Below are 13,375 nucleotides of genomic sequence, written 5' to 3'. Positions count from 1 at the left end.
ATAACAACCACAATAAAGAAATTCAAATATATCTAAGTGCTGCTTATATGTCAATATTCACATGGAGGCTATATGGAGGACAAACTCTTATTCTAATCTAACTGGAATGTTGAGGATGTCCACAGATTATCAACTTCTAAATCTGATACCAAATATAACATACTACCTTTAAACATATTCTTGAGATTAGCCACCATTTTCAGTATGTAATTAATTCAAAGTGGAAAGTAGTTTTCTTATTTGCTAACTATACAAAACCACCACCAACTCTCAAAGAGCCATGAAAAATTTAAAAAAACTTATTTCATGATAAATAAAAGAGTCTTTCTATTGGCAAGAAACGTAGTAAGCTAAATTTGAAAAGTTCCCTCCCTCTAGCAACTGTATATCATTAAACATTCAATATATATAAAAAGTTTGCTTTGTGATTTTTTTTGTTTTTTGCCCAAGAGCATTTCTTATGCATCAAAGATAAGAGTTCAATTTGTCCTTCAAACAGCGGAGAAATACACATTCAGTCAAAACCAGTTAATGTTTCAATTTTTTTTTTGTATCTTTGAAGGGACTTCAGGAATATAAAAGCTACAAATGCTCCCAAGCAAAGAAAAATTCTTCTTCCACTACACTGACTACACACACATACACACCTCCCTGCTCTGTGTCCTCACTGCATTACATAAGACATTCAGAACTGCATTCTTTCTGTCAGAACCTTACACTTCACACGCAATCAGCCCTGTTTAGATCCCACGGTTTACAAATCCCAATTCTGAGACTGCATCTCCTCTACCGAAACATTCATTTCCATCCCTTTTAGAACAGCTGGATGATCCAAACCAGAGGCTCTAGATGCTTAGGTTTAGAAGACACCAAGAGGTTTAACTTCAGGAATACTGATTCAAAGTTAACTCTAATTCTGAAATATAGTGCCAGCACAAGCGCTTAAATAGAAAACATTCATAATCATGATCACAGGTATAGATCATTTTTACAAAATACCATTTGTTACTTGGTTGCATAAAGAAATGAGACTGCAGACTGCACTCATCACTGTTAATTGTGAGGCCACAGAAAGTTAACTATGCAGCTCAGCCTTTCCTCCTCTCCTATAAGTGTACATGGTCCTGATTTAGACTGGGACTGCAGCGCTGCAGTAAATGTGAGGGATATTTTAAGTGGGGAAAAAAAGGAAGGTGGAAAGGATAGGTGCCAGTTCAAAAAAGTGAGGAGAAAGAACTACATGGGACACAGCTGAAACTATTTCCTTTAACTCCCTGCAACACTCCAGAAATGCTGTGGTCCCAATCTGAATGGTAGCTGTGTGTGCTTATGCAAGCTTTCTGGAACATTTGAGACAACCAAAGGAAAGGGGTGAAGGGAGAGGCTGGGTAAATGGAAAGCAACGCACATAACAGAGTAAAGAATAAACCTTCATTCCAGTTGGAGATTGGGACTAAGGCAACTGCCAGAGTAGCTGGGGCCTGCTGGGAGCCATAGGACATTTCTCTGTCTAGTTGCATGGCATCTAAAAGGTTTGCTAAACCTTTCCTAAAAGGTTAAGCAAAGCCTTCTTGGAAACAGTAATTTGCATTTGCCTTCACTAAACCAGGCCTATATGCAGGAAATTGTTACGACAAATCAAATTATATAAAGGATTTCTATAAATCACAGAAAGATATAAGGAAGATATGAGAGGTGATGGACATGTTTACCTTTCACCAAAGTGTGCTTATCTGTGGGAGACGAACGCGCAAGGACACGAAGTTTTGGCCAGATCTTGTCAATGCGCTCCTGCTCAATCTAAAAATAATAATGATGACACGAATCAACCCTTGGGAATCCTTTCTGCAGGTGAGGAAAGGTTGCAACAAATACCACTTTGGGATTAACATAGCTCTTCTGCATCTTTATTATTTCCCCCGAACATTAACAGCTCCACGGCTCCTAAGGGTTTTCTGCTGGTCTAATCCACAGCTATGCTTCACTCTTACCCTCAGGTAATATTGTCTAAGTAAGAACTATTTCTCCACAATAAAATTATTTTGCTCACATTTGCACCAGTAAAACTGCCATATTATGTTTATGCTCTCATGCTGCTTTTGGTTCCTTTGCAAATAGGCATTCATTCTGACCAATCATGATGCACATCATCAGTCTTTTCTGAACTGACTTTTGCAATGGCTCTTTTATAAATGAAATAAACATTGAGTAAGCTTACTAAATATAAATGATGGAATACTGAGTAGACAAGCACTGGCCATGCTTATACTATAACTTCTAAAAAGCAAGGCACTGTTACTTTAACACTTCATTCCTATGCACACATGCTTGAGAGCAGGTTCCATGTAACACAATGGATCTTACTCAAGAGTAGACCTATACACGATTATGCTGTAGGTGTGGCTACTGGGGTTTATCTGGGGCTCATGTGAACCACAGGATGGCTCTGCATGGCAAATTGAATGCTTACTACTCCATGCATCAATTGGACAAAATGGGGTGTCAGCACAAAACACAGGCCTACACATGGTACAATGTACAGTATCCTATGACAGAGCTCTGCCAAACTGCCGCTTTCCAGAAATAATCATTTTTATTCATTCCAGTGTTCTCCCCAGAAGTGCTAACTCTGTTGAGTAATGGAATCTGTGCGACCAGCTGGCCAGAGAATGGAAGTGATGGTGGACTTCTTGCAGGTGGACAGTGTTGGATACTGTGACTCATCCTTGATGATTAGTCCTTACATTTAATTAAAGAATGAGTGGCCAGAGCAGAAACACTATTAGGGAAAGTGTAATACTAGCTTTTAGCCAGCCCTAATATCCAACTCTATCTGATTGTTCCTCAGAAGCTTTTATGGGTTTGGGTTTCGGGAATGGCATCATCTCTCTCGTTCATTCAGAAAAAAATGTGATGGGCAGCACAATGCAAGGGAAGCACCATAGGCTTTCTTATCTTCCATTTTCTAATTATTCGATAAAATAATGCATGTTCCGATTTGCTTGACTTACATCTCCCTTCTCGTTTCGGATCCTCCTGTTGAACTCTTTCCCCTCAAGACAGAGGAAGTCTTCCCCTGGGTGGATGATGCCGCACTTTATGGCAATGGCACGAGCTGTGTTGATGTTGTCCCCAGTAACCATGCGGACTGTAATTCCAGCTCGCTGGCACTTTCTTATGGCTTCTGGGACCTAATAAAACAGTAATAGGGCATGGAAAAGCAGTATGATGCTACAAATACGCAGATCAGATTGGCATTCTGAGATTTCAGCACTGATTTTTTTTCAAATACCAAAAATAGCAGTGTGAGTAACAGAGATGAGGCCTCTAACATCTCTGCCATGTGCATTTGGAGTTCTTCCAAAAACAGCATATACTTGAGGAGAAATATTTTGAAAACATTATTAACATAATGTTCAATTCAGCCAGTGATTTAGCATTTCATATAAGGGCCTGGATACAGATTCAGAGTGGACCTACTGAAATGAGAATTAAATTAGTCATGTCTGATTTAAGACCCACTGATTTCAAAGGGTCTAATTAGGGTCTAATTTGAGTCCAAGCCAGAGAAGTATCTGCAGAATATCCAGTGTACTTATTATTGGACTAGATAATCTTACTTCTTTTCATGAACCTTAGAAGTAATGGTATATCTAATAAATGATAGATAATGTATTTAGTTTCTAAAAGAGATTAAAAAACTTCTATGGCGTTAAATAGATTTTGGAGAAATTAGTTATGGAGCACTATCACCACTCACAAAATAGGTATAAATGTTATAAAGAATTGTTATGTCCAACAGTTTTAAACTATTAAATCTAAGTCAAGAACTTCATGTCCAGTCCATAAGAGAAATGATACTAAATTTATGTATCCTACAGGGTGCCTAGGAGTTTTCAGGCAGATTCCCTTGTGATCTTTTTAACTACAGGCCTTTAAAAGGCATGGGAATTACTGGAGGAGAGTTGATATTTGAAAAGCAGTGCTAAGTTTTGAAAATACATTATCTTTTAAGGATGGTAGGCTGTTTGGGAGTCCCATATAAGCTATTTTAAACAGCCTGAAGAAAGGATGGATGAAAAATATAATCAATAACTAGTAGATAATAAATATGCAGAAACTGAAGCAGCAGATTAAGTGGACCATGTTAGCTCTGTAATCTATCTGGAAGCAACACTCTCTGAACAAGAAGTTGTATCATCACATACTTCTAAGTGTGTGGGTGTGAATTAATTTGGGTGAAGGTAGTACCTTCTGCATATCCTCACAGGTATGAATAACACCATAGTGATAAACATGAGAGTTAATCTTGGAGACTATTTCTCCAAGAAAGAGGGAAGTAATTTCTTAGAAGCTGCCCATTCCTTGTGGGATGAAAAGGTACAGTTTTGTGCTTTGGTTGGGAAGGGGATGGCATTTATTGTTGTGGATGATTCAGGGATTAGAGACAATGTAGTTGTGAGATTCTGAAACACAAATTTAGGTTGCTGAGGAGTCTCAATGTGTGGATGAGGCAGTGATGTAGTTTAGGTTTGCTAGTCTAAGAAAAACTGGATCTAGCATCAAAACAAACCCAGCTTGGGAATTAGCTCTGTTTGACCCGTAGTGGAACCCAGCTGTTGATGTTTGATTTGAAGAGGGTGGTGAGCAACTCAGATGGGAGTGGAGTAGAAACACATCACTAGCAGAACTAGTAGAAGCTGCCAGCCTGTCAAAGTGATCGAATAAGTTCTAGGGAAATTCATATGCCAGAGAAATGGATGTGTATAGGAAGGATAGGGAAAGTATAGTAATATAAGGGGTATGGTGTTAAATAAACTAGAAACTCCAAAAGGAGCACGCTTTACACCCAGTCATTGTAGTATCAATACCAGTCCTTCAGAGAGGCATCCAAAAAAGTAAGTGTTATGAGAACTGGGGACACCCATTATCCATATATTAACTGGGAAGCCGCATTTTCCAGTGATAAGAAAAATGAAAACTTTCTCACTATGCTAAATGATTGTATCATAGAAGCTATGAATTATACAACACAATTTAAGTATTATTTTTAAAAGAAAAGTTGATCATGGATTCAGCTGAACAAGAGCTGACCCTGGAATTAATCCTATGTAATAACACATACCTAGTGAAAAATACAAGGGTTACTGAACTGACTGGAAACAAGAACCACAAGGTTGCCAACTTAATGGATAAGTTAAGTAGAAAATTGCTGAGGAAGTTCAAATGCTGAGACATTTGACTTCAAAAGGGGAAATTTCCCAAGCATGAGGGGAGTGGTAAAAAGGAATTTGAATGGGAAAATCAATGGGCTTAAGTTTCAGATGATCAAACCACAAAATGGAAGCCCAACTGGAATGTACACTCAAGTCAGGACAGGTGCTCCAAAGTCCAACATGGTAGTGACAGCTTCAGGGTTTGAGAACCCTTGGGCAAGTCGCCCTCAATGGGGCCCTACTCCAGTGCTCCTCATTTTTTCCATCCTTGCCACCACTTCATTGACTTGTAAAGAGCTAGTGAAAAGCAGGCAGTGACATTTACTGGTCCTCTGCTCCCCACCACTGTTGCCTGGGTCAGGGCAGAAGGCTGGTGAATAGACAGACTGCAAAGTATAGAGGAGGGACAGAATGATCTAGAATGATCCCCTGCTGGTGTGTCAGCCATCAAGCATACCCTCAACCTTACCTAACCTTCATGACGCATTTGAGCAAGGCTAACTAGTAATGCCAATGCTGTTAAGAGGAAAGAAAGCTCTTTTCATAAAATGGAAGGAGATAAAAAGGAACAAAACTTGTACAAAAGAAATGCAAGCACTCAATAAAGGATGAAAACGAACAGACACAAAACTAACATCAGAAATGGCAATGTTCAAAAAAATGTGGGAATCCCTATGGTTACTCTGCTGTTGATCTGAAAATTGTCATTCTTCAACCAAATGTGTTCCCAGTTTAAAAAATACTGGAATAGAATTTTTCAAGGAATTTGATTCTATTGGTTCTATTGGAATCAAAAACAATGGTTAATTGAGTGTTAATTATCAATGCTAAGACATTCATGCTACCAAAAACTGCTGTTGTAAAACATTTTTCTGCTTGTGTTACACACAATATATTTAAGCTTTATATAGAATTGTCACAGGCTGTACCACATCCATTTCCTGGCCACTGGCTTCCACTGTTTACATATTCATTTGTCCCTGCCTTTCCGCCTCTTGCCCAGCACTTCTTCTCCAACTGTCCTGGAGGCTTCTCCAACCCTCCAGAGCATATTTTCAGGAGAGCCCTGGAGAATGTAGTGAGAGGAAAGCAGTGAAGCTCCATTCTCCTCTTTCACCACTGAGATTCTCTCCTTGGATTAGAATTTTCCCATGGACAGAAGTAATCCTTCTATCCACACAAGGCGTGCTGGATCGAACCCTTTGCCTCCTTCCTGTGCAGCTTTGCTATGAACTTATGACAGTTATAAAGTGAACACGCACCAGTACTATCAGTGATTGAAGCTACAATTTTAAAATCACTTAGTAAAGAATGTTACAGAATTTCAGACGGGCTGTTTCTGGGGGCATGAATTAAAGGATGAAATTATTCTTGTTAAGGGAATTGGTGGACTTGAATCCTTTAAAGTGCGCACATCTTAACTGGCATGATTACATTCAAAAAGTTAGAACTGCAGCGATCCTACTTTTTGTAATTCAAATTCAGGAGCTTTAACATGCTGATCCAAACATTTATCTGGAAATAAGCTTTATTGTTTGAGGGAACTTACTTCCAAGTAAGCTTGCTTAGGATCAGGGCTTAAGTCTATCATACCTCTGGTCTTACAGGATCTTCTATGCCAACCACACAAATGCAAGTCAGGTCAGTTAAAATGTCATTTTCATTGTCCCAGTCTGCTTCAGGGCTGCTGGGGAAGTCTCGAAAAGCAACACAGATGGTTCTCAGTCCATCACAGGCCATGGGTTCAATCACTTTCTTTACCATCTCATCCCGATCACGGGGTCTGAAGACGCGAGGTTCACCAGCTGTGTTAAGGATCTTAGAACACCTGGGAGAAAAGGACAGCAACACCAAGCGAACAGCTCCTGAAACTATTACCAGACAAAACATAGCAAAGGAATTATGTTTCCAGCATGTGGAAGTGAGAGGTGTTACGTTTGGCACTGTATTAATTCTAATAATAATTAACTAGCAACTTGGATTTTAGCTTCCTAAGGGCCAAACTTCATGTTATGCTACTTGTGTAACATTCAGCCTGATGCATGGAATGACACATATGCTGAATTCAGGAACAAAGTGTTCAAAGCAAAGATGGAAACCTTACTTCTTTAGGACAATTTCTGAAGCTCCTTTGCTGTACATTCGGAAGCTTTCATCTGGCATTTTAATCACAGTGCTCATTGACTTTCTTACAGAGTTAAATGTGTACACTTTGTAGAGCTTCTCTTCAGGCATTTGATTCCGGACAGGTTGATAATCCTGCTTCAGATCTAAAACAAAGCCCAGTAGTCCACATTCTGTCTTGTTGCCAACCTGGCGAGGTAGACCACCTTCCTTTTCTGGTGGCTGAAGGAAAAGAAAACACCATGTTTTATATCTTTGCCATATCCAGAGCCATGCAGTATTTCATATATTCATTTATTTGGCTTTTGTTCCAACTTTCTATCAAGAATAACACTCAGTTTAAGTGTAACTTACAGGCACAATTATAATTGATTAAAGCATTAGAAGGACTGCATTCAGATACAATCAAATTGATTAAAGCAATAAAAGACTAAATTAAACGGTAGTCAATACATACAAATGACAGGCAATTTAAAAAAAAATTAAAGCGGACCCACTTATCGGCATAAGACCTTCATGAAGGAAATGCTCTTTGCCTGCCAGAGAAACAACAGTAGAGAAGGAGTAAACCGGGCCTCCCTTGGGAGGGAGTTCCACTGCCTCTTTCAGGTAGCCACCCTGGAGGTGGCAATCTTAAAAGAAGGATCACTCCAGAAGATATGCCAGGCAGAGAAAGCAGTCTTTCAAGGGGCCATCTCCTCAGCTCCATAGAACTTTATCTGTCATAACCAGCCCTCTGAACTGTTCCTGGAAACAAGCTGGTAGCCAGAGAAGCTGCTGTGGCCAGGGAGCTATGTGGTCCCTGGAATCACAGCCAGTCACAGTCTGGCTGCAGAATTCCAGACCAGCTGAAATTTCTGAACCACCCAGACCTTCTGTCAATGACCAAAACAGTTAATCCTCAACAAAGACAGATTTCACTGAGAGCAGCTCAACTGCAATATTGCCATCAAGAGATGCCACTTGCTCTCCTATAGCTTGAAACTGAACAAAGCTTTTTGTTTTTTAATCACACTACATGTGTTAATCAGCTTATCATCTCAAGGATGTCTACGCAATTCCCAACAACTGTTTCATGCGCGGCCACTAGGAATGTATGTTGAACCAGACCTGATGGCTTTTTTTCTGTAGAATTCCCAAATCTCCAGCATCTAGAAATAAATGTGGGAACTTTGGTTTTATGAACACAGGTGCATCACAGAATACATCATAAATCTGGATTTTTGAACACAAAATGAATCACAGACTGATTATGAGTTCCATGAGAGAGGGAAACAGGTGCCAATAAAAAGAGAAATTTTGAAAAGGTTGCAGAAAAAATGTATTCATCTCAAAATGTTTTGCAGACAGACTTTAATCAATCAGTGGATGTATTGTGTGTGTGTATACACACAATTTGAATTTGCACAGAAAAATCCGTTAAAGGTGCACACAGCTACATGGAACAGAACAGAGTTGGTATAGAACAAAATGGAGTTGGGGGTGGAAAAGTAAGTTCTGAACTATGCACAAGAGAAGAATCCAACTAAAGCTACATGTGCACAAGTGCAGTTGCACTAGTGGTTGTGCAGCCAGTTGCACAATTGATTGCACAAGCTTCATGGCAACTGCTTGTGCAACAGAAAGGTTCAGAGGAGTATCTTTCAGATTTCCACTAGCAGTACTTGAGTCTGTGGAATGACCCCATCGCATGCTGCCCTTTGGACTACAGCTGCCTGCTGAGTTGGGATACAGAGCCAGGGGCTGAAGTCCAAAACCTCTGGACACTGCCAGGTTATGGGAAGCTGTGCTAGGCTTCCCCGCTGCAGCTTAACATCAGTTTCTATTTTAGGTACTCATGAGCTCTGAATACACATCCATAAATGTAGATATAAACAGTTTCTTTAAAAAAAGGCTTGACGTCTGCTAGACCTGCCCCAGCTGCACAGCCTCCAAACTCAGCATGGTGTTTATCAGAATATAGCATATGGTGGTGGGAACGAGCAGTAGCACCTTCATTTCGGCAATGTTTCTGCAAAAAGAAGCTGCCTGCCAAGCCAGTTTCCTTTCAGTTCAGATTACCCTTTTAGTCTGTAGCAGGCAAAAGGTAATCCGGATCCTGCTTCCAACTGAGAATTCTCAGCTATGTCATGTTTATGAACCCACAGCAGGAAAGCAAAGAAACAAAAGAAATTCAGGTCCTCCATAATGATACCTATTCTTCATTTACAGTTTCATGATATCTAGACACTACAAGATAACATGGCTAGTTTCTGGACTACTTACTTTCTTGTAATATAATATTATGTGTAAATTGTAAACTGAACTGATACAGTACTTTGCATTTGTAATTTCTGTTATGCTAACACATCATCAATCTATTTGTGAATTTAGGTATGATACAGAAAGCAAGATAGTTAAAAATAAAAAAGAAACAAGTAAGATATTAGAAAGGAAGACAACTGAATTGCAAAACTGAATATACCAACTTTGACCCTATCTGGATAGGCAGAGCCTGGCCACAGCCGTGCTAGACTATTGTAATGCTCTTACATGGGGCAGCCTTTGAAGATGGTCTTGCGATTTCAACTGGCCCAAAAGCACATGTGTCCATATAACTTTGGTTTTGATTAAGTTGCACTGGTTGCCACCCAATTTAAAGTGCTTGTTGTGACCTATAAAGCCCTAAATGGCTTAGTACCTGGCTACCAAAGAACCATCTGTTTCCATATATGCCTGACCACCCATTAAGATCTGGGCAGGAGGTCCTTCTAAAAAAGCCATCCCTTAATGGGATAAAGGTAAATACAAGAAGGACCTTCTCAGTGGCTGCCCCTCAACTATGAAACAGGCTCCCCAAAGAAATCCTCCTAGGTCCAACTCTGTCTTTGTTTCAGCAGCAGGCAAAGATCTTTCTTCTCTCAGAATACTTCCAAGAACGATCTTGAAATGTTGGCATCTGTTGTTCTGCTTACTGGCTGAAATTCTGGTATTTATCTCTGAACTTTTTACCGTTATTTGAACTGTTTTTGATGATTGTTTTTAAAGTATTTTATCATAAACCACCTAGAGAATCAATCCGGCTGAGTGGGTGGCACACACATTCAGAAATAAGTAAGTACATAAATGGTACATGAAACTGCATGGTCAGAAATAATACACCAGTTATTAATGGAACAAAGGAAACAGCTACAATTAAGTAATCTTGAGAAAGGCATTTAAATATATCTGCTAATTAACTGAAGCTTTGATCCAAGTGGGATATCTGTATCCCTCCAAGCCTGAAGGATCATGAGCAGCCTGTGACAGCAGGATCAGTGCAGAGGCAAAGGCTGCCCCTTTGCAGTGGGCGGCAGGAAGCCGAGGTGCCTTCAGGTTACGTCATATTGTGGCGGCGCCTGTCTCCATTCCTCCCTATGCCCTGGAACACCACCAAGCCACTTCTCCCAAGGCCTTGGAGATGCAGCCAAGCCTAGTTCTTTCCAGGATGCAGGAGGGTCTCCAAGTGTCCAAGCCTAGCTATGAAGTTAATTTTTCATTCTTGTAGCTGAATCCCCAAGAAATCCTAAGCGTGTTGAAGTGCCACAGCTTTGCACTGCCTGTTAGCTAACTTGGCTGGTATGTTGGGGAAAAAAGTGAAAGTCTGCATGGTGCACCCAGCAAAGATATCTATGGGCATGCTTCAGCAGCAAGTAAAATAGTGCAGGAGTATTCATTTTTTAATTTGTAAGATTTGTATACCACTCAGTTGGCAGGTGACCTTGGGGGAAGTTTACAATAATAAAATCAAATAGTAATAAATAAATAACAATAAATAAAGAAATATGAAGTAATACAAGTATGAAAATAATACAGGATTAAGAAACAAAAACATGGAAAATATTGAAGAGCCAACAGTAGCAATAATAAAGAGAGAGATTAAAGTTTCAATGCCTACATAAAGAGGAAAGTTTGAGCTCAGCTTTTACATGTATGATGTGAAGACACCATGCAGATCTCTCTGAAAAGATCTTTCCATAGAGGATGGATGCTGATAGCATCATCCAAAGAAGATCCTCCGAAGATGACCTCAACTATTGGTCATGAATACGGGAGAAGGTATTTCAGGTAGACCGGTGCAAAGCCATTCTATGCCACCCCGCCCCCCCCGGATGCGTACTTGAAGGCTTCTGTGTGTCCTGTCAGTTCAATAGTGTTCTCTGCCACCGTGTCTCACAGCATGTATTTAGTTTGTATATGTCTTCTTATTGTTTTGCTTAAATATGCAGGGAGTGGACAGAGAAAAATTACTATAAGTGGAAATAAGATTTGCTTGCTTGCTAGTTGCGAAGTCACGTCCAACCCTTTGCGACCCCACGGACAACATTCCTCCAGGCCTTCCTGTCCTCCACCATCCCCCGGAGTCCATCAATAGGAAATAAGATACATCTCGGCAAACAGAAGAAGACTGTGGATGCTCAGACCACTATCCAGACTGAGGCGTTAACTCCCAATCAGCAATGACAAGAGCAGTCCCTCCATTGATAGGGTTCCTTATCTTTAAATAGGATTAGGATTAAACAGTCCTTTAAATGAAGGACTCCTTCAAACAAATTTAAGTCTTCTAGGAGCCATTTCAAATACAGTACTGTGCCCTGCAGTGCAGGACCCATGGCCTACCTATGTAGCAGGTGACTACCATGATGGAAGACCGTTCCAGATTGAGGTAGGTCTGGAAGGGATGACATTGAAATGGAAAAAACGGTGACTATGCGATTCAGATCAAAACAGAGTCCCTATCGCAATTATTTGCTGCTGCCAAATAATCTTAGCCAAATAAAATACTGATGGACTTAAGCCAAGACATAACTTTAAAACTGTGAGCCTGAAACTGAAAACAAATGAAGAAGAAAATTAACTGGAACATTTGGAAACAATTCTAATTCTGTAGAAATCTGTCCCAACCATAAATCTAAGCCAGAAAAGTTATGCAAGCCAGTGAAGTCATTCATCAGCAACTGGCTGATGAACTGGTGATAATCATCTCAACTTCTCACTTGCTATTGACAGAAGAGACCTTTCATGCATATCAGTAGAAGTGCTACTTAGTCCAGTGTTATGAAACAACAAAAACCTTATATCTATAAGGAAATGGGTTTCAACATCATCATAACCTTTTAAGTTTCATATTACTGAGATCAATTATTGACTGCTATTCAAAAAAGCTGCTACGGTAACAGAAACAGACTTGTATGTCCGGGAAGGGATCTGAGACTTTAATTCATTCAATTCCAAAGCCAGTTGATTAGCCCACATTGATCAACAGTTTTCCACAGTCTTCGATATTACATGCACTTCTCTCAGTTGGCATGGAGAGGCACTTCTTTGCAGACAGAGCAAATGAAGCAACTTGCGGAAACTGAATTTTTAAAAAAGTGAATCAATATGCTTTACAAATGAAATACTGTAAAACCTAAGGGTGCTGGAAAATATGATACTAAAGCACAGGGCTGCCAATTCTTGAATGAAAAATATCTGATACTGGGGAGAGGGGTTCCTGGTGAGGGATGAAAATGTGAAGCTCAGTGTAGGCAGGTGGCACAGCCTGATAGCACAGGAGCAGTGTCCATGAGCACTGATCGTAAGAGCCCAGCACAGTGGCCCTGCTGGGCTGCAGATCAGGCTGTAGACCAAATCTCGTGACAAAGAAAAGATCCGTGCAGAACTAATGACTAAACAAAGAGGGACAAGATGATTAATGCAGGCAAAGTGAGTAAGTCTGATTGCATTTCAAGCTGGAATGTGATTAAGAAATAGAGTGCAATCCTGTGGTCCACTGACATTGCTTGGGAGTCCCCTGAGATCCTGCAGTCTTGGAGCTGAGACGCGAATGGCTGAGGCTGCAACAGGGTGGCGAGAGAAGGCGCTTGAAGCAGCTGGATGAGAGCAGCAGTGGAGGCAGCGCTCGCCACTGTCACGCTGGCTCCTGCCACTGGATGCTTGTCAGCCTCTGAATTGGAGGCTCAGGTACTTCTGCTGCAGGAGCAAAAGGACTCTGTCCTTAAACATCACCTGCT

At 40.4% G+C, this 13,375-nt stretch overlaps 1 protein-coding gene across 8 annotated transcripts in view; it reads right to left on the bottom strand.

Moving 5' to 3' along the window:
- The window catches only part of ATP2B2 (ATPase plasma membrane Ca2+ transporting 2), a 172,210-nt gene that overhangs the window by 43,675 nt on the left and 115,160 nt on the right, over positions 1–13,375 (bottom strand). For all 8 annotated transcript variants that reach the window (XM_044451477.1, XM_044451476.1, XM_044451479.1 and 5 more), the window contains 4 exons: positions 7,321–7,562; positions 6,810–7,044; positions 3,012–3,191; positions 1,713–1,800 (listed from right to left, as the gene is read on the bottom strand). In XM_044451477.1, the coding sequence (XP_044307412.1) occupies positions 1,713–1,800; positions 3,012–3,191; positions 6,810–7,044; positions 7,321–7,562 (745 nt within the window). The remainder of the gene's footprint in view (positions 1–1,712; positions 1,801–3,011; positions 3,192–6,809; positions 7,045–7,320; positions 7,563–13,375) is intronic.

The sequence above is a fragment of the Varanus komodoensis genome, unplaced genomic scaffold (genome assembly GCF_004798865.1).
Source record: "Varanus komodoensis strain SLA01 unplaced genomic scaffold, ASM479886v1 scaffold6_2, whole genome shotgun sequence".
NCBI classification, from domain to species: Eukaryota; Metazoa; Chordata; class Lepidosauria; order Squamata; family Varanidae; genus Varanus; species Varanus komodoensis.
This window is presented reverse-complemented; position numbering and strand designations above follow the sequence as displayed.